This window comes from Neoarius graeffei, chromosome 13 (assembly GCF_027579695.1).
Source record: "Neoarius graeffei isolate fNeoGra1 chromosome 13, fNeoGra1.pri, whole genome shotgun sequence".
Classification (NCBI taxonomy): Eukaryota; Metazoa; Chordata; class Actinopteri; order Siluriformes; family Ariidae; genus Neoarius; species Neoarius graeffei.
In genome coordinates, this window is record NC_083581.1 from 44,980,032 (window position 1) to 45,001,834 (window position 21,803).

The 21,803-nt window shown below is 44.1% G+C and overlaps 1 protein-coding gene across 1 annotated transcript; it reads right to left on the reverse strand.

Annotated features, from left to right (window-relative positions):
* Positions 1 to 16,294: 16,294 nt before the first annotated feature.
* On the reverse strand, positions 16,295 to 21,497 carry prelid1b (PRELI domain containing 1b). The gene is made up of 6 exons (XM_060936849.1): positions 21,337 to 21,497; positions 18,909 to 19,002; positions 18,577 to 18,802; positions 18,366 to 18,479; positions 18,145 to 18,223; positions 16,295 to 17,199 (listed from the first exon to the last, which is right to left on the reverse strand). Exons 2-6 carry the CDS (start codon positions 18,998 to 19,000, stop codon positions 17,093 to 17,095), a joined length of 618 nt encoding a protein of 205 aa, XP_060792832.1. The 5' UTR covers positions 19,001 to 19,002; positions 21,337 to 21,497; the 3' UTR covers positions 16,295 to 17,092.
* Between the last annotated feature and the right edge of the window lie 306 nt (positions 21,498 to 21,803).

The following is a 21,803-nucleotide window of genomic DNA, read 5'->3' on the forward strand; positions in this document are numbered from 1 at the left end:
TTTCAGTTAACGTTTAAATGTTGAAGTTTGTAAAACAGAAAATGACAATAATAGCAGCACTTGAGATTTCCCTACAAGTAGACATGTTGATTGGGATGTCAGCTGTGACACAGAATTCTAAATTTGCTACTAGTTACCTTGATTCTTCTTTTTTTATGAGTTTGCTAGTGATAGACATGCTAATCTTGATAACATGTTTAACAAAATATACAGAACAACATAGTCATCATCCACCAAGCATACTTTATCATAGATTCCTTCAGGAAAATGTATTTTTGTGTAAAGTTTGTTCAATGTGTGAAAATGTGCAGGGTTTTTGTTTGTTTGTTTGTTTGTTTGTTTGTTTGTTTGTTGCAGTGAGATGAAAATGTCACCATAGCATCTGAGTTAGTACAAAACATGACAGATGAGTGGTATTGCATCATAAAAAATAATAGTCAGTCAGGTTGAATTTGCAAATGAAGGCTATGTGCCACTAATTCCCCAGAGATTCCAGTTTACATAATGCATACTGAATATGGATTTTGTTTTATTAGGGTAAAACTGTCAAGAATAGACATGGTCACATAACGTGATCAGATCAACAAAATAGGAATAACTTTTGATTTTGAAATATTTTTAAAATAATGCGTCATGGAAATGTGTAGTGTTTATATCTAAACACTGTCAGTGTCAAAACTATTCAGCTACTGGAAGAGAAAGAAGACGAGTTATGTCATTAAAGTACAACTCAAAAACTGAGCCTATTTTCAGTTTCTCTTGCATGTGCGCGCGCGCACACACACAAAACTGTTTTTTTCTCTTGGCAGTCATTTGAACCATTACTTGTCTTATCAGGGCAATCAGTGGTCTCAGTGTGTGAGAAATCCTGCAGATGGTAATGAGGACCTTATTTATGCCTGCACACACACACACACACACACACAGGAAAAGGAAATGCCACAGAGGGTATGTAATGTCATCCATAATGAGTATTCCTACCCGTTCTGTATATTTATAGGGGTTAGTATAGATGGCACAGTGATACACACCACAAGGAAGTTCACTTCAGACATAACACAAGATGAGGAGAAAAAAAAATAAAATTCCAAAACTAGAATATAAGATAAAACTGTAAAATGATTACTGTAAAATGATTGCTAGCATTGATAGGCTATACACCAATCAGCTATAAAATTAAAACCACTGACAGGTAAAGTGAATTACATCGATTTTGTTGTTATAATGGCACCTGCCAAGGGGTGGGATATAGAAGAGCTACTGTAGCACATACTGCTGAAAAAGTTCATGCTGACACCTTTCTGTTTTAACCAGAATTAACTTTTTCAACAGTTTGTGCTACACTAGCTCTTCTGTGTGATTGGACCATATGGGCTAGCCTTCGTACCCCATGCGACTCAATGAGCCTTCAACACCCATGACCCTGTCTCCGGTTCACCGGTTGTCATTCCTTGGACCGCTTTTAGTAGGTACTAACCCCTGCATACTGGGAACACCCCACAAAATGTGCCATTTTGGAGATGCTTAGACCTAGCCATCTAGCTATCACAATTTGACCCTTGTCAAAGTCACTCAGATCCTTACGCTTGCCCATTTTTCCTGCTTCCAACACATCAACTTTGAGAACTGACTCTTCTCTTGCTGCCTAATATATCCCAACCACTGCCAGGTGCCAGTGTAATGAGATAGTCAAATGTTATTCACTTTACCTGTCAGTGTTTTTAATTTTATGGCTGATCAGTGTATAGCAGAGATTTTATCTGGTTTCCTGCAGATTTCATGTCCTTACACACGCACACACACACACACACGGAGTGTGTTAGGTAAGGACCATGAAGTCATATTTGTTTTTGCCTTGTTGTGCTGGACACTAAAGGCAGAAGTTATGCACATACCAACATAAAAGACTGTTGTATGCGCTCTCTCTCTCTAAGAGGATTCTGGTCAAATTCAAGCCACACAAAACACACACACATGAGTGACCCACATCATTTACCTGCCTCATGATCTTTTTCACTCCTCCCAGCAGCAGCAGGGTGTGTGTGTGTGTGTATGCAAATCTAGGACTTTCCAAACTGGGCGAGTTTGTTACACCCTCGAGAGGCTGAGTGTCCTGTTTCCGGGCTCTCCAAACTTAGTTGTCTAATTAGCTCAGCTAATTAGCTGAGAGACCGTCGGTTAGCCCGCAGGGATTTCACTCACACACACATACACACGTGCACGCTCTCTCTCTCTCTCTCCTTCATAGAGAAACTACATGAAAAGATGGCATTATTTCAGCATGGCTCACCAACTCAAATATAACACACACACACACACACGCAGATAGATCAGTAATAGTCACTCCCAGGAGAGGGGTGGAATTATTTTCATCACTGTGCCCTCATTGCTGCTTTCACGTTTTCTCTAATCCTACTGTCTCCCTCTCAGTGTCTCATATAAAGTCTCTCTCTCTCTCTCTCTCTCTAATACTGTCTCACTCTCTGAATCATTACCCCATGCTCTCATGTCTCACTCTCAGACACTCTCACATACTAGCTCACTCTCTAAAACACTGTCTCACTCTCTCACACTGTGTCCCTTCCTGATTCAGTGTCTCACTCTCACACACTCTTACTCTTTTATGGTTTAATTCTTACTCTCTCACTCCCTCTGTCACAATATCTCTCACTTTCTCTCTCTCTCTCTCTCTCTCTCTCTCTCTGTATGTGTGTGTGTGTGTGTGTGAGAGAGAGTCTGAACACACACAAGCCCATAAGTTACTCTCAGAACTTTAGCCAAATGCTGACACACTGTGCATGAAATATTTGATCCTGCAGTCAGATGGCAGCTTACCAAAACCATTGTTACTCTGAACACACACACACACACACCAGTAAAGGAGAAATAAAAGAAGCACTTGTTCCTCACTGGCTATTTGACTTCCTGATCTCCCATGATGCACTGGGGCCAGAAACCCCCCATATTTACGAGAATCTGGAAGCCTTAGGAGAAAACTGATAAAGGAGGAATTGGAGTCCAACACACACACACACACACACACACACCACTGAAATACGACCCTCAGTGTTCATTATGGCACTGTTAGAGCAATGAATTATTGACCATGAGGAGAATTAGAGGCAAAATATTCATACACCTGTATTACACACACACACACACACACAAACAATCAGCTGGTCCTGGATCAACAGTCCTGCAGATGCCAGTTGGAACAAAGGCTACAGGAAGTACAAAAAGATATATCCTGTTAGACAGGCAGAGGGGTAATAAAACTAAATCTGACCACAGGTGACACGTGAGAACACACACTCTTTCTCTCTCTCTCTCTCAGGAATTTGTTTGCTTTTACTTTCAAACTGCAACAGTTTTGTGCCTCACACATTGTTCTTTACGCCAAACTTCACACCGAGCCACAAACTGATCCACACACACCAATCCACACACATACAGTTATGTGCAAAATAATAGCAGTCTAACATCACTTACTTACTTACTTACGCCTACCGCCCAATTTTGGGCATAGGCCACGAACAAGTGCTCTCCAGTCATCGCGATCCTGGGCGATCTTTTCCAGTTGTCCCCATGTATAGCCAGACCTCATCACATCTGCATCTAGTTCACGGCGCCAGCTGTTTCTTGGCCTGCCCCTCTTCCTTCTCCCTTGTGGGTTCCAGAAGAGGGCCTGTCTTGCGGTGTTTGATGCAGGTTTGCGAAGGGTATGGCCAACCCACTTCCATCTTCTTTGGAGGATCTCTTCTTCTACAGGCTGTTGTCCTGTTTGGCACCACAGCTCCAGGTTATTGATGGCATTTGGCCAGTATACTCTTAGGATCCGCCTGAGGCAGGTATTGATGAAGGCCTGGATTTTATTCATGGTGTTGGCCGTTGTCCTCCAGGTCTCTGCGCCATACAGAAGTATAGGCTTTACCATGGAGTTAAACATCCTGATTTTGATGTTGCGTGGCAGTTCCGACGATCCCCAGACATTCCTCAGCTGGTGGAAAGCTGCCCTTGCCTTTCCAATCCGTACCTTTACATCAGCATCAGTCCCACCCATTTTGTCCACTACGCTTCCAAGATAGGTGAAACTCTCCACTTCCTCTATTACTTCTCCCTCTATCCTGATTGGGGTTGTGTTGTTATTGTTTAATTTAAGGATCTTGCTCTTCCCTTTGTGTATAATGAGGCCAAGACGTGCTGAGTAAGTTGCTATGGTTGTGGTTTTCTCCTGCATTTGTTGATGGGTGTGAGAAAGAAGTACCAGGTCGTCAGCAAAGTCAAGGTCCTCCAGTTGCGACCAAGGTGTCCATTGGATGCCATTCCTCTTTTGGGCAGTTGATGTCTTCATTACCCAGTCTATCGCCAACAGGAAAAGAAAGGGTGATAATAGGCATCCTTGTCTAACTCCTGTCCTTACATGAAAGGCTTCTGTGAGATGTTGGCCATGAACCACTCTGCAGGTCATTCCCTCATACGAGTTCCTGATGATGTTGGTTATTTTTTCTGGCACCCCATAGTGCCTCAGTAGTCTCCATATAGTCTGTCTATCTACACTGTCAAATGCCTTCTCGTAATCAATAAAATTTACATACAGAGGTGAGTTCCACTCCAAGGATTGCTCCAGGATAATCCTTAATGTTGTTATTTGGTCTGTGCAGAATCTGTTCTTCCTGAATCCTGCTTGTTGTTCTCGGAGATGTGGGTCGACCATTTCTTTCATCCTGTTTAGGAGGAGTCTGTTGAAGATTTTGGCTGGGGTTGAGAGCAATGTTATCCCTCTGTAGTTGGAGCAGGAGTTAAAATCCCCCTTCTTTGGGAGCTTGATCAGGTGGCCCTCCTTCCATTCTAATGGAATATCCTCCTCCTCCCATATATTTTGGAAAAGGGGATGGAGCATGTCCACAATGGTCACTTCGTCTGCCTTCAAAACTTCTGCAGGAATACCATCAGGTCCAGCAGACTTCCCGCTTCTCAGTTGCCTGATGGCCTTATACATTTCTTCCTTTGATGGAACATCACAAGCAATAGGGAGATCACAGCTGGCTGGCTGGATATTTATTGGGTTTGGTGGAGAAGGCCTATTCAAGAGTTCCTCAAAATGCTCTACCCATCTCCTCTTTTGTTGTTCTAGCCCTGGAATACTTTTCCCATCTCTGTCCTTCACTGGCCTCTCTGGTTGGTTAAATTTACCTGAGAGCTTTTTGATGTTGGCATACAGCTCCCTCATGTTGCCCTTTTGGGCTGCGTCTTCTACCTCGGATGCCAGGGTTTCCATGTATCTTCTCTTGTCTGCTCTTAAACCCTTCTTAACTATTCTGTTTGCTTTTGTATATTCTTCTTTGGCCTTAACTTTCCTAGCACGCGTGCGGCTGTTGTTCATATCTGCTTTCTTCCTTTTCCTCTCCTGTATGTTTTTTAATGTCTCCGCTGAGATCCATTCTTTATGTCCCTGCTTCTTGTAACCCAGCACTTCTTGGCATGTTGATGTTACTGCCTCTTTAATACTCTGCCACTTTTCATCTATAGTCTTTTCCTCAGCCTGTTGTTGTAGGATCTGGGCCTTTTTTTGAGAGTGTAATTTTAAATTGTTCTAGCTTGTCTGTTTCCTTCAGGGTGGTGGTGTTGTACCTCTGGGGCTGACTGGATTGTCCTGTCCAGTTTCGCTTCAGCTTGAGTTTTATGCGGGAGCTCAGTAGATGGTGGTCCAATGCAACGTCCGCTCCCCTTTTGACCGGTACATCTTCCAGTGGTTTTCTGAACCTTTTTCCAATGCAGACATGGTCAATCTGATTTTCGGTCCTGAGGTCTGGTGACACCCAGGTAGCCTTGTGTATCCGCTTGTGTTGGAAGAAGCTCCCCCCAATGACAAGGTTTGTAGTGGCACACAAGTTGGCAAATCTCTCCCCATTCTCATTCATTTCCCCCAAGTCTTCTTTTCCCATTATTCCTTCGAACCCTTGGTTGTTTTTGCCAATCTTGGTGTTGAAGTCACCCATGGCGACAATGATGTTTCTTCTTGGCCGCACCTGGATTATGGTCTGTAGCCTGTTATAGAAATCCTCTTTGATGTTCTCATCGCTCTCATTGGTCAGGGCATAACATTGGATGACATCCAAGTTGATTTTCCTGTTGGTTGTGCTGAAGTAGGCCGTGATGATACATGGGCCATGTGCCTCCCATCCAATGAGAGCTCTTTGGGCCATCTTCGTTAACATCAGGGCCACTCCCTGGCTGTGGGGTGCGTTTGCTTCCTCGTGACCTGAGAACAGCAGCAGCTCCCCCATGGCTAGTTTGTACTGGCCAGAGCCTGTCCACCTAGACTCGCAGATTCCCAGGAGATCTTGTTAGGACTAGGACTGTTTTGGCCTCTAGAGGCCGCTGTTATTTCCTTTTCATGTCGTGTTTATTTTGGCCTCTAGAGGCCGCCACTGTTCCTGTGTCTTGTGTTTGTGTTAATTGCCTAATTATCTTCACCTGTGTCCTTAATTAGTTTGTCTATTTATACCCCTGAGTTCAGTCCTCTTGTCACGGAGTCTTTGTGCTGTTATGTTTATCTCCAGTTTCCTTTGTACTGTGTTTTTTGATCTTCTTAGCTTTTGAATTTTTGCACTTTGCTTTTCTTTTGGATTATACTCTTTGGTTTTTTTTTTTGTCTTTTGTTTTGCCCTGTATATAGTGTATATAGTTTAAATAAACCTTTTGATTCTTTTTCTACTTCCGCCTCACGCCTCTGCATTTGAGTCATCCCCCTGGTGGCCTAGTGGGGGTTTGCTGGATTATCACACCAACGAACCAGGTTCGAATCCCAGCAAAACCCTAACAGAAGAGGAGTGGAGGCACTGGCTGGAGGGAGCACAACATCCATTCCTGGTTTGGACTGACCACAAGAACCTGGAGTACCTCCAGCAAGCCAAGAGACTGAACCCTCGACAGGCTAGGTGGGCCCTGTTTTTCAGTCGGTTTGACTTCACCCTCTCATACCGCCCCGGCTCCAAGAACACCAAACCTGACGCACTGTCCAGACTGTTCTCTGCCATTAACAGGGAGAATGAAGTCGGGCCTATTATCCCTGTGTCCCGGATTGTGGCCCCTGTCCGCTGGGGTATTGAGGAGGCTGTCCGACGAGCCCAACGCCAGGACCCCGGTCCTGGGACGGGGCCACCAGGCCTCTTGTACGTCCCACATCAAGCCCGGGCCAAGGTTCTCCAGTGGGGTCACTCTTCCCCTCTCACCGCCCACCCGGGAGCTCGGAGGACCCTGGACTTCCTGAAAAGACGCTTCTGGTGGCCTAACATGGAGAAGGAAGTAAGGTCATTTGTCCTGTCCTGTGAGGTTTGCACCAGAACCAAGAACCCACGACAGCGTCCCCAGGGTCTCCTGCATCCTCTGACCATTCCCCGGCGTCCCTGGTCCCACGTGGCAGTCGACTTTATCACGGGTCTCCCTGAGTCACAAGGTAACACGGTCATTTTGGTCTTAGTTGACAGATTCTCCAAGGCCTGCCGCTTCATACCACTGTGCAAACTCCCCTCTGCTCTTGAAACTGCGAAACTTTTGTTTAATCATGTCTTCCGAGTCTTTGGTCTTCCACAGGACATCGTCTCAGACCGAGGGCCCCAGTTCTCCTCCCGAGTGTGGCACGGGTTCTGCAAGGTCATCGGAGCCACTGCCAGCCTCTCCTCTGGGTTTCACCCACAGTCCAATGGTCAGACGGAGAGGCTCAACCAGGACCTGGAAACCACCCTGCGAGGCCTGGCTATGGATAACCCGACATCGTGGAGCACCTGGCTGCCATGGGCGGAGTACGCCCACAACACCCTGCAGTCATCGGCCACCAAGCTGTCGCCATTCCAGTGCCAATTCGGGTTCCAGCCACCTCTGTTCCCGGACCAGGAGGAGGACGCGGGGGTGCCCTCGGTCAACCAATATGTGAGACGGTGTCGCAAGACCTGGAGCAAGGTCAGGAAGACCCTCATACAGACCTCCAGAACCAACCAGACTCAGGCCAACCGCCATAGAAGACCTGCACACGCTTTCCGCCCTGGGCAGCGTGTTTGGCTGTCCACTAAGGACCTTCCACTGCGGGTGGAGAACCGCAAGCTTGCTCCTCGCTACATTGGCCCCTTCAAGGTGGTGCGCAGGGTGAACCCTGTCTCCTACCGGCTCCAGTTGCCCCGGACTCTGAGGATCAACCCCACTTTCCATGTTTCCCTGTTACGGCCCGTACTGACGTCTACGTATGCCCCTGCCCCTAGGAACCCCCCACCCCCCCGCATCTTCCAGGGGCAGACTGTGTTCACTGTGAATCGCCTGCTTGACTCCCGCCGGGTCCGCGGCGGGTTGCAATATCTGGTGGACTGGGAGGGCTATGGTCCTGAGGAGCGCTGCTGGGTTCCTGCTCGGGATGTCCTTGATAAAGAACTATGTCGGGACTTCCATTCGGCCCATCCGGATCGCCCTGGGAACGTCAGGAGACGCTCCTAGAGGGGGGGGTCCTGTTAGGACTAGGACTGTTTTGGCCTCTAGAGGCCGCTGTTATTTCCTTTTCATGTCGTGTTTATTTTGGCCTCTAGAGGCCGCCACTGTTCCTGTGTCTTGTGTTTGTGTTAATTGCCTAATTATCTTCACCTGTGTCCTTAATTAGTTTGTCTATTTATACCCCTGAGTTCAGTCCTCTTGTCACGGAGTCTTTGTGCTGTTATGTTTATCTCCAGTTTCCTTTGTACTGTGTTTTTTGATCTTCTTAGCTTTTGAATTTTTGCACTTTGCTTTTCTTTTGGATTATACTCTTTGGTTTTTTTTTTTGTCTTTTGTTTTGCCCTGTATATAGTGTATATAGTTTAAATAAACCTTTTGATTCTTTTTCTACTTCCGCCTCACGCCTCTGCATTTGAGTCATCCCCCTGGTGGCCTAGTGGGGGTTTGCTGGATTATCACACCAACGAACCAGGTTCGAATCCCAGCAAAACCCTAACAGATCTAGGTTGTAGTGTCTCATCTCTGCCGCCACTTGAGCTGTTTTGCCAGTTTCAAACATGGTTCTGACGTTCCATGTTCCCATGTTAGTTGTAGTCCTGGTAGAGATGATGGTTGTCCGCCTAGTAGCTTCCCTAAGGCTTTCACTACTAGGCATCATTTGTTCTCCAGCCGTGGGTCCATCTTCTCCCAGAACTTTAGTGACTTTTGAGTTTCTTGTTTGCGATTCTGTAACAATTTGTTTTTTCCAGGGTGGAGTTGTTAACCCCACGCCCAACCCCCAACCTGGAGGACCAGGTGCTGCTCTTCGTCTGTCCTCTACCCTAAGCCCTGCCCGGCTTGGTTGCACTTGCCAGGGGTCTAGCCCCCACCGGTATAGCCCTCAGGGTCATGGAGGCACACAAGCCCCCCCACCACAACAAGGTAGCAACACATCAAGAGGGCTAACATCACTAATGTGTTTAATTACTGATTTTGGCAGAAAAGATAATACAACATGGGAAAAAATAGGTGTAGCCAAGTAATGGGCAACCAACAGAATCAACAGTCATGACATGCACTCTACTAATTGGGTGTAATTGACTCATTTAATGAAAGGGGTGCATTCAAATTAATAGCAGTGTGGAGTCCAATTAGTGAGGTCATTCATTCTGTGAAGAAACAGGTGTCAATTGTGGCCCTTATTTAAAGAAGGAGGGCAGCAAATGTTGTACCTGCTGGTTTTAGCCCTTGCTCAGTGAGTAAAATGGGTCGTTCCAGACATCGTACCGAAGGAGAAAGAACTTTGATCAAGAATTTGATTGGAGAGGGGAAAACATATAAAGAAGTGCAGAAAACAATTGGCTGCTCAGCTAAAATGATCTCAAATGCTTTAAAATGGCAAACAAAACCTGAAACACGTGGCAGAAAAATAAATACTACCATCCGCGTAGATCATAGAATAACAAGAATGGCAAATAAGCATCCAATGATCAGCTCCAGGGAAATCAAAGAAGATCTTCAGTTGCCTGTGAGTACTGCAACAATCAGAAGACGCCTATGTGAAGCCAAACTATTTGCAAGAAACCCTCATAAAGTACCATTGCTGAAAAAAAGAGGTGTTGCAAAGGTTACAGTTTGCCAAAGAACACATTGACTGGCCTAAAAAGAAGTGGCACAACATTCTATGGACAGATGAGAGCGAGATTGTTCTTATTGGGTCTAAAGGCCACAGACAGTTTGTGAGACGACCCATAAATACTGAATTCAAGCCACAGTACACTGTGAAGACTGTAAAACATGGAGGTGCAAGCATAATGGTTTGGGGATGTTTCTCATACTTTGGAGTCGGGCCCATTTATCGCATACCAGGCACCATGGACCAGTTTGAATATATCAAAATACTGGAAGAGGTTATGTTGCCTTATGCTGAAGAAGAAATGCCCTTGAAATGGGTGTTTCAGCAGGACAACGACCCCAAACACACCAGCAAGCGGGCAAGATCCTGGTTCCAGACCAACAAGATTGATGTTATGAAGTGGCCAGCCCAATCTCCAGACCTCAAGCCGATTAAGAATTTGTGGAGTGACATCAAAAATGCTGTTTTTGATGCAAAACCCAAGAATGCAGAAGAACTGTGGAATGTAATCCAGTCAGCTTGGGCTGGAATATCTCTTCGCAGGTGTCAGATGTTAGTTGACTCCATGCCACACAGATGTAAAGCAGTTGTCAGAAATAAAGGTTATACAACTAAATATTAGCTCAGTGATTAACAGAAAAGCTAAATCTGGAAACAAATTTCAGTTTATACTGTAAATATTCGAGTTTGTAAATGAAAATGCAGACACTGCTATTTTTTGAACAGCCTATTATTCTTTTTTTCTTCATTTTCAGTTTAAAATTTATATTTTGTTCATGTTTTCATTTGGAATTGAATGTGCAGTGCTCCTAGTGCCTTTGTGTATATGGAAATAAATGCTATTATGAGGATTGAACTTTTCTCAGTTGTTTTAAACACACTGCTATTATTTTGCACATAAGTGTATACACACATAGATCCTCACATTGTTTAGTCAAACCTTTTGTTAATAACTTTTATGAGGTAAAGGAGTAGATCTGGAGGGTCCTCAGGTATGGACCCTTTTCACGTGACGTCACGACAAACGCGGCCGCCATTTTGGACATGTACTACCAGTAGTTTACCACAGCCAACATTGAGGAACGGCAGCAAAGAAAGTGTTTATTTTCAGCAAGACTTCCATCATGCCACTATATTGTTGTGCCACCTGGATGTAGTAACCATCAACAAACAAGGCAAGGGTTATCATTTTATCGGATCCCGGTAGATGCTGACCGACGGAGAAGATGGATAGCAGCCATAAACAGGAAAGATTGGCAGCCCTCGGCATACCAACGCTTGTGTAGTGACCACTTTGTTGGAGGTAAGGTGAATAAAATTAGCCAGAAAAGGCATTACATTGCTGTTAACATTCCATTCTAGTTTACTGTAATTATGATCTGGCAGCTATTTACACCGGATCCAGTGTAAATAGCTGCCGGAGCCAACGTCCGAGGTTCCGGAGCGCGCGCGCTAGCTCGCGGCCGGCCGGGGAGGGCGCGCGCTAGCTCGCGGCTCCGGCCGGGAAGCACGCACGCTAGCTCACGGCTCTGGCCGGGAAGTGCGCGGCTCCGGCAGCTAGCTCGCGGCTCCGGCAGCTAGCTCGCGGCTCCGGCAGCGAAGCTCGCGGCTCTGGCAGCTAGCTCGCGGCTCCGGCAGCGAAGCTCGCGGCTCCGGCAGCTAGCTCGCGGCTCCGGCAGCGACGCGCGTGGCTCCGGCAGCTAGCTCGCGGCTCCGGCAGCTAGCTCGCGGCATTTATTTACACTGGATCCGGTGTAAGTAGCTGCCAGATCATAATTACAGTAAACTAGTAAATACAGTTTTCTGCATCTCGCTCCTTTTTCTTTTATGTTTGTCACCTTCCTCGCATTCAAACCGATTCGAGCCGAAGTCCACTACATGTCCAAAATGGCGGTCGCGTTTACGAAGGTCACGTGACTGAAAAGGGTCTATAGAGTGTTTTGGTAAAACATCTATAAACACTATACCCCCCCATCCCCCGCTCACTCTGGTTTGTTGATGGTGTAGTGGGCTCGCTCATGTCTGTGTTACCTTCTGGCTCTCTCCTTTTAGTTATGCTGTCATAGTTAGTCTTGCCGAAGTCCCCGCTTGCACTCAGTGCAAAATGTACACTATTCTTAAACATTAGGTGACAACAGGCACACCTAACAGCCTGTGTTTTCTCTCTCTCTCTCTGTCAAATTACATGTTGATCCTGAGACACCAGTGGTGCTGGCCTCTCCTGCTCTTCAGACCTGCCTGATCCATCCTGATGCCCTACGTCTAGTTGGAGTCTCATCATATTGCTCCTGTGGAGGACAGCTCCATATGGACAGTCAAAAGATACACTTCGAAGATGACTCTGGACCCTTACAGTTTTGCTATGATGGCTCAGATCTACAACTGTCATGCTAACTTTAGGACTGTAGTTGTCATGAACAGTTTTGTACTCAAGTCTCCATCAGTGACCACTTGATAACTTTAACACAAAATAATTCATATTAAAACTATAATGAATTTCCTGGTTACAAAATTATACTTTGTGATTACAACCCTGATTCCAAAAAAGTTGGGACAAAATACAAATTGTAAATAAAAACGGAATGCAATGATGTGGAAGTTTCAAAATTCCATATTTTATTCAGAATAGAACATAGATGACATATCAAATGTTTAAACTGAGAAAATGTATCATTTAAAAAGAAAAATTAGGTGATTTTAAATTTCATGACAACAACACATCTCAAAAAAGTTGGGACAAGGCCATGTTTACCACTGTGAGACATCCCCTTTTCTCTTTACAACAGTCTGTAAACGTCTGGGGACTGAGGAGACAAGTTGCTCAAGTTTAGGGATAGGAATGTTAACCCATTCTTGTCTAATGTAGGATTCTAGTTGCTCAATTGTCTTAGGTCTTTTTTGTCGTATCTTCCGTTTTATGATGCGCCAAATGTTTTCTATGGGTGAAAGATCTGGACTGCAAGCTGGCCAGTTCAGTACCTGAACCCTTCTTCTACACAGCCATGATGCTGTAATTGATGCAGTATGTGGTTTGGCATTGTCATGTTGGAAAATGCAAGGTCTTCCCTGAAAGAGACATCGTCTGGATGGGAGCATATGTTGCTCTAGAACCTGGATATACCTTTCAGCATTGATGGTGTCTTTCCAGATGTGTAAGCTGCCCATGCCACATGCACTAATGTAACCCCATGCCATCAGAGATGCAGGCTTCTGAACTGAGCGCTGATAACAACTTGGGTCGTTCTTCTCCTCTTTAGTCCGAATGACACAGCGTCCCTGATTTTCATAAAGAACTTCACATTTTGATTCGTCTGACCACAGAACAGTTTTCCACTTTGCCACAGTCCATTTTAAATGAGCCTTGGCCCAGAGAAGACGTCTGCGCTTCTGCATCATGTTTAGACATGGCTTCTTCTTTGAACTATTGAGTTTTAGCTGGCAACGGCGGATGGCACGGTGAATTGTGTTCACAGATAATGTTCTCTGGAAATATTCCTGAGCCCATTTTGTGATTTCCAATACAGAAGCATGCCTGTATGTGATGCAGTGCCATCTAAGGGCCCGAAGATCACGGGCACCCAGTATGGTTTTCCAGCCTTGACCCTTACGCACAGAGATTCTTCCAGATTCTCTGAATCTTTTGATGATATTATGCACTGTAGATGATGATATGTTCAAACTCTTTGCAATTTTACACTGTCGAACTCCTTTCTGATATTGCTCCACTATTTGTCGGCGCAGAATTAGGGGGATTGGTGATCCTCTTCCCATCTTTACTTCTGAGAGCCGCTGCCACTCCAAGATGCTCTTTTTATACCCAGTCATGTTAATGACCTATTGCCAGTTGACCTAATGAGTTGCAATTTGGTCCTCCAGCTGTTCCTTTTTTGTACCTTTAACTTTTCCAGCCTCTTATTGCCCCTGTCTCCACTTTTTTGAGATGTGTTGTTGTCATGAAATTTCAAAATGTCTCACTTTCAGTATTTGATATGTTGTCTATGTTCTATTGTGAATACAATATCAGTTTTTGAGATTTGTAAATTATTGCATTCCGTTTTTATTTACAATTTGTACTTTGTCCCAACTTTTTTGGAATCGGGGTTGTATATAGGACACAGTTATAGAAGCAAGTTATTTATGATCATGCTATCTGTTATCACAGAGGGCGCTGCCATTTCACTCTCTCCGAGGTTCAAATAACACGCTCTGAGGACAAATAGTCTCCAAACATGATTTAAGAGGTTATTGGTTCTCGTGGACACATCGCTTCCACACTGTTGTAAGCAACCCTAAAGATGCAGAGTGTCAAGCATTTGTGTGTAAAATAAGCCCGAGCATTGATCATTTTATGTAACGTGCTTTTCCATCCATCCGTCCGTCCATTATCTGTAGCCGCTTTATCCTGGTCTACAGGGTCGCAGGCAAGCTGGAGCCTATCCCAGCTGACTATGGCCAAGAGGTGGGGTACACTTTGGACAAGTTGCCTGGTCCTCACAGGGCTGACACAGAGACAAACCTAACCTGCATGTCTTTGGGGGAAACTGGAGCACCCGGAGGAAACCCATGCAGAGACGGGGAGAACATGAAAACTCCACACAGAAAGGCCCTCGCCGGCCACTGGGCTCAAACCCAGGACCTTCTTGCTGTGAGGCGACAGTGCTAACCACTACACCACTGTGCCGCCCCCGACATGCTTTTGCTTGTTTTTATTCATTGATAAAAATGATCTTTATCAACGGCAAGAATCACGTTGCTATGACGACGAGATTGTTTACTAGTAGCTGTATCAATACTGCGCATGCGTTATCGAGCCGCATGAGATTTAAACTTCAGAAAAGTGAAGTCTGTTGATTGGCGGATTTTCATTTCATTTCATTGTCTCTAGCTGCTTTATCCTTCTACAGGGTCGCAGGCAAGCTGGAGCCTATCCCAGCTGACTACGGGCGAAAGGCGGGGTACACCCTGGACAAGTCGCCAGGTCATCACAGGGCTGACACATAGACACAGACAACCATTCACACTCACATTCACACCTACGGTCAGTTTAGAGTCACCAGTTAACCTAACCTGCATGTCTTTGGACTGTGGGGGAAACCGGAGCACCCGGAGGAAACCCACGCAGACACGGGGAGAACATGCAAACTCCACACAGAAAGGCCCTCGCCGGCTACGGGGCTCGAACCCGGACCTTCTTGCTGTGAGGCAACAGCGCTAACCCCTACACCACCGTGCCGCCCTGGCGGATTTTCTCATCTCATCTCATTATCTCTAGCCGCTTTATCCTTCTACAGGGTCGCAGGCAAGCTGGAGCCTATCCCAGCTGACTACGGGCGAAAGGCGGGGTACACCCTGGACAAGTCGCCAGGTCATCACAGGGCTGACACATAGACACAGACAACCATTCACACTCACATTCACACCTACGGTCAATTTAGAGTCACCAGTTAACCTAACCTGCATGTCTTTGGACTGTGGGGGAAACCGGAGCACCCGGAGGAAACCCACGCGGACACGGGGAGAACATGCAAACTCCGCACAGAAAGGCCCTTGCCGGCCCTGGGGCTCGAACCCAGGACCTTCTTGCTGTGAGGCGACAGCGCTAACCACTACACCACCGTGCCGCCTGGCGGATTTTGTTGGTAGTAAAAAGCACATGGTTGCATAAAATTTCTGATTAGATTTTTAGAATTAGAAACCTTTGTCATGTATACATTACAGTGAGGTTCTTTCTCTGTACTTAACCCATCTGAAGCAGTGAAATGCGGCACAGATTTTTTTTTCTCACACTGACACACACACACACAAATCCACACAATAATCTACCTTGAAATAATGTCAAAATAACATACAATATGGGAATCATGAGATATGAAACTAAAACAACCATCTTGAAATAAAAACGAGCTGTAGTTCAGGGTTTCCATTACATCAACCCAAAAACTCAGTAAAATAAATGGAGCAGTGACATCCCGTGGTTAGACCAGGAACTGATTTTTTTTTTTGGTCAAGATCATTTTTTTTTACGTTTATTATTATTATTAATCATCACACGAGTGCAGATGTTTACTTTTCCTATCACATCTTGTAAAGAAGCACTGTATTTGTGATGAGAGGTCACTGAACACAAATAGGAAGCAATTTTAATTACAAGTTCAAAACAGTGTGTCATTTTAAAAACAGCATCCAAGGATACATCTACACATGTAAATATTTATTTAATAAAGTTCTGCAACCTCTTTACTTCTAAGTCAATCTAAAATTGTAGTTCAGAAAGTAAGGAATGAATCAAAATGCTCCCTTATGCATGACATACATAAAACATTACATTAAAAGAAGTGACATGATACATGTTGTGCATAATATTCAGATCATCCTCAATAAAAGGCTAAAACACATGAAACAGAACCTGAGCACTTAACTATGACAAATAAATGTTATGAGGTCACGTTACACATCTGTCCCTGAGGTTTCATCCAGCAAATAGTGTGAACATGACTGAATAATTTACATTTTATATCTTGCTTTCATGCATTGTTTGGGAATAGACAAGTAAACGCACCACCTGAACCTAGTGTACACTGCAGGCATGCTCAAGTGAACGTGAGAAACGAGGACAAGGACATTAATGAGGACGTTTACACACAGAATTTTCACTTGAAGTTTTCAAGAGGACTTTTTCACTACAAAAACGGGAACAGTTCTATTAGTCAGCAAACATCCTGCACTGTTTTAACAAACCCTGGTCAGATACAGAAATAAATTTACTCATGAACCATGTCCTAGCTTTAAAAAAATATGATACAAGTTAATCAGCTCACAGTATTTTATCCCCAGTGATCTAGATTATCTCCTTTGACCTTCACTTCATCACTAATGATTTCACTTTCCAACATTTGATCCACAGTAAACATTCAATTGAGGGTTAACATTATTTTCCTGGACATTAACACACAACATTAAAACCGTCAAGTTTGCTGGAGATGAGAAAAGGATTTATCAGGCGTATTGTTGCGGTTTTTGCGAACTGGTGGAAGCTGCCAGGTTCTCCGTCTTCTTCGGTGAATCTTTAGACGCGTCAGCATGGTGACCCTGAGCTGCTGATTCTGAGAAGGTCAAATTAGATACAATTAAATCAAATTAGGCCTGGGTGAATTATTGATACTTTTATGAGAACAATGTAAGCTTTCTGCTGCTGCCATATGATTGGTTGAATGAGCAGGTGTATAGGTGTTCCTAACAAAGTGGTCATGAGTGTACTTATAATGGATAAAGATGTCACTCTACCGCTTAAAAAAAGAGCAGAAAGAGGAACATGCCACAGTGCATTCAGCTTCCTTTAACACTTCCTCACACTACACACACATTAACAGTGTCTCTGACTCAGTAACTTCTCATAGCAGCTACAGCTCAGTGGCATTCAGAAAGCTCTGACCATAGTGCAGGTTTATGTTAACGTGTTCATTCTAATACGTTACATTTATACTGATAATTCTGTTTATATCGTGCTATATTGCCCTACTATACTGTCAGACTGCTGTTCCCGTTTACATTGTTCATTCTGTTTATATTGTCATTCGTCACATTTAAATTTATACCGTTAATTCTGTTCACACTGCCACATTTGCTATATTTATACTTTCTGGATTACCACTGTCTTTTCTTAGATAAATTTAGCTTGTGAGTGTAAATATACCCCCCCATTTTTTTAAAAAAGTTTTTTAAAGTTTATATCTTGTACCTATATTTTATATTTCATGTTTATTGTTGCTTGCACCGCGCATAAGAGGGAAATGCAATTTCAATTCTCTGTATGTCCTGCACATATGGCATTATTGACAATAAAGTTGACTTGAACTTATCGTTTCCATAAGTAACAACTCATTTGCAGGGACTTGTTGACATGGTAAAATTTTCTGGAAGGAGAAATGTATTTATTTAACATTTATGGAAGGAACCTCCAGTGTCAGCACTTTTTAAAATGCAAAGCTGTAACTAAGTTTTCCGACATCTTCCCACTCTAACAAAGAGAAAGGTGTTAAAAGACTCACTCTGTAGTTTAGACAGCGCATATTCCAGACCGTTCATAGCCTTCATCTGATTACTCTTGAACCTGGACAATCCAAACTCCTGAAGAGAGAGAGAGAGAGAGAGAGAGAGAGAGAGAGAGAATATTACTTGGGTGTGTTTTCATGTGAATTACTTGGGTGTGTTTTCATGTGAGTATCACATGCTTGTGTTGGCTGGATGACTCTGTGTGCGCGCGTTTTACCTGTATAGGCCTCGACAGACCAAACACTCCTGATGAGATCCAGGCTTCTCGTGTGAAACGTGTCCAAACAGGCCTCTCCTGATCACCATGAAACACACATCGCTCCACCACTGTCTAATTCAACACACACACACAGGGAAAAATAGGTCACACACGTCACTCAGATATGATATGATAGTATATAACTGATGATAATATTTCTTATGGTTACCATTAATTTGGAATGGTTTAAGTTCCAGCTTAGCGTAGTGAGGCGTCTGTTGCTAGGGTCGACGACAGAGTCCTCTACGATGTAAACAGATCGCGATAGGTTACCGGGGAAGATTCGCTCTGCCCACCGAGGCAGCCGATTGGTCTTTGTGAGGAGACGGCGAGAAAGGAGACAGTTATCTGGAGTCACCTCACGAAAGATCACATCCTCTGTCAAAACATGAGTACTGAGAGAGAGAGAGAGAGAGAGAGAGAGAGAGAGAGAATATGAACAAGTGAACATGGATGCTGCAGGCGGTGTGAGATTTTCCTGAGATTTCTGATGATCAGTACCTGTACGGATTCGGGTATCTCTGCCAGAACGCAGCCAGAACCTGTTCCCATGTGTTCCTGATGTCTGTTTCACTGAAGAAATACTTCCCCATCTCTGAGAATCCACGAAGTGCAAATAATTAAACAATGGTTTAACAATATTTACACCACATCCCTGTGGAATTCTGGATTCTGATTGGTCAGAAGGTGTTGAGGTTTTACAGTAACATGATATATGTAACATGATATATGTAACATGTTACTGGCCAAAAAAGCCCAACAGCGTCTGTACTTCCTCCGCAAACTGAGGAGAGCAAGAGTCCCGGCCCCCATCATGCACACATTCTACAGAGGCACCATCGAGAACATCCTGACCAGCTGCATCACCGTGTGGTACGGCGCCTGCACCGTGTCCTGCTGCAAGACTCTACAGCGCATCGTGAGAGCAGCTGAGAGGATCATTGGTGTCCCTCTCCCTTCTCTTATGGATATTTATAACTCCCGCCTCACCCGCAAAGCCATCAGGATCGCAGGTGACCCCACCCACCCATCTCACAGCCTCTTTAGCCTGCTGCCATCAGGGAGGAAACTGTGGAGTCTCCAGGCCAAAACCAGCAGGCTCAAGAACAGTTTCTTTCACCAGGCGGTCAGGAGGCTCAACTCCCTCCCTGTTCTGCCCCTCCTCCCCCCTCTGCCCCCTGCCACAGATTCTGCTCGTACACCCCCCTGCCCCCCCTTCAGCATTTGACATGTCATCCTCACAGTTCCCCCCCCAACACACACACACACACACACACACATCTCATCGTTCATTAACGCACTGAACTCGGGGACCGCACATCTCACTTTACCTCACTCATTTGCACTATTCCGCACTACCTCACCTTAACAGCTGCTAGTTTGTTTATACTGCTTATTTCATGTTTACCTGCTATACCTCAAGTGCCCTTGACTGTTTGGTTATTTGTACCAATTTATATGTGTGTATGTATATATGAGTGTTTAGTCTAGTTCATATCTAGAGTGTTTATACTGTTTATATTGTCTGAGTGTTTAGTCTATGTCTTGTTCTTATCTAGTGTTTACACTGTTTGTATTGTCCGAGTGTTTAGTCTATGTCTTGTTCTTATCTAGTGTTTATACTGTTTATTTATACTGTTTATATTGTCTGAGTGTTTAGTCTATGTCTAGTTCCTATCTAGAGTGTTTATACTGTTTATATTGTTTCTCTGAGTGTTTAGTCTATGCCTAGTTCCTATCTAGAGTGTTTATACTGTTTATATTGTTTTTTTTCAATTATTCTATTTTTATTTATTGCATTGCCTGTTTGCACCGTGGGTCAGAGAGGACTGAAATTTCATCTGTGCTGTATGTCGAGCATGTATAGCATATTTGACAAAGTTGACTTGACTTGATATATGGACTTCAACTTTATTCTAACTCCACAACCCTGAAAATTCCTGACTTCCGGTCGTCTTGACGCTCGCGCCGCGTTTGGTGTGACTGTACAGGAACTCCACTTCATCACGCATCGTCGAAGGCGAACTCGCGTCATTATTATTACTACATGAATAACAAGGGTGGAATAAAATGTCATACACAAATATAGTTAATTAAGCCTTTTTATAACCTCTTACATCACAATAAAGATTAAATTCTCCTTTTTGTGATATATATTTTTATCTCAGATCCTCAATCGGACTCGGTAAAAAACAGTTTACACACATTAAAAGGCGCACAATTTGGACTTTTAACAAAACCCACTGAGGTATTATAATTTTCCCCACCCGTATTCTGATAAATCCCGCCTTCTTCACTGGACTTGGCTAATAATAACGCTTACTCAGTGGCCTGATGCCGGACAAATTTTTTTTATAACCAATCGTAGGACGGTATTTGGATTTCCAACAACCAATCACAACGGAATGTGGGTGGGGAAAACATAGATATAATTGGGAACGTTAATTTATCTTTTAACGTTTTGACTTCAGTTAAAGATTCGAGCTGGAAAAGCTAACTTTGTTTTATCTTAACTAACATCTAGTAACCTTAACCAGTTAGTTAGCAACCATCCGAGGAGTAAAATAATGTTAGACAGGTTTCGTTTGAGCTAGCTAAGTAAATTATCCGTGGCTGTATCTCAAACGGCCACTTAGTCCACTACAAAGGGAGCAGGAGTCCATTACTATACACCCTACGCTGTGCAGTAATACAGGGAACAGGGAGAAATTTGGAATTTGCTAGTCTAGTTTTAGTTCCACATTCGCCCTTTTATCCTAAAATAAAACCAGCCCTTTAAAATAACATCTCCAGATATTAGCTAAGGTATTACATAGATAGATAGATAGATAGATAGATAGATAGATAGATAGATAGATAGATAGATAGATGTAAATGGCTACATAGCTGGGTAGCAAAATAAACATACGCAAAGCTGCTTCACACATACCTCAGTCTCCAGATTTATAGTGATGTTTCAGATGTATATCATTGTCGCTTTGTGATGATCTTCACGACATTCATTAGTCATTCTGGATGCTGGAAATGTGGCTTGAACTTTTCTGTGGTGTTCAAAGTGAGTCCGAGTTCAGCTTGACAGAAGCGCATGTTTAATTATTTATGTCACCGCTAGAGGGCAGTGTTCTACTCATTTACATTTCTTCCTTTTCACCTCCAGGAGGAAGTGCAACGATTTCATGTTTTTCCACGCGTGAGCGAGAGAGAGAGATTTTTATTCCAACACTAGGTGGCAGTGTTTCAAATCTCATCTCATCTCATTATCTCTAGCCGCTTTGTCCTTCTACAGGGTCGCAGGCAAGCTGGAGCCAGCTGACTACGGGCGAAAGGCGGGGTACACCCTGGACAATTCGCCAGGTCATCACAGGGCTGACACATAGACACAGACAACCATTCACA

Bases quoted from the DNA above. Each gene is read 5' to 3' on its own strand.
- prelid1b (XM_060936849.1), bottom strand. From the start codon at position 19,000: ATGGGGAAGTATTTCTTCAGTGAAACAGACATCAGGAACACATGGGAA. The intron at 18,803-18,908 runs GTACTGATCATC...TCTCTCTCTCAG, and splicing joins AGATACCCGAATCCGTACAG to TACTCATGTTTTGACAGAGG. The intron at 17,200-18,144 runs GTGAGTCTTTTA...TGACCTTCTCAG, and splicing joins TGCGCTGTCTAAACTACAGA to AATCAGCAGCTCAGGGTCAC.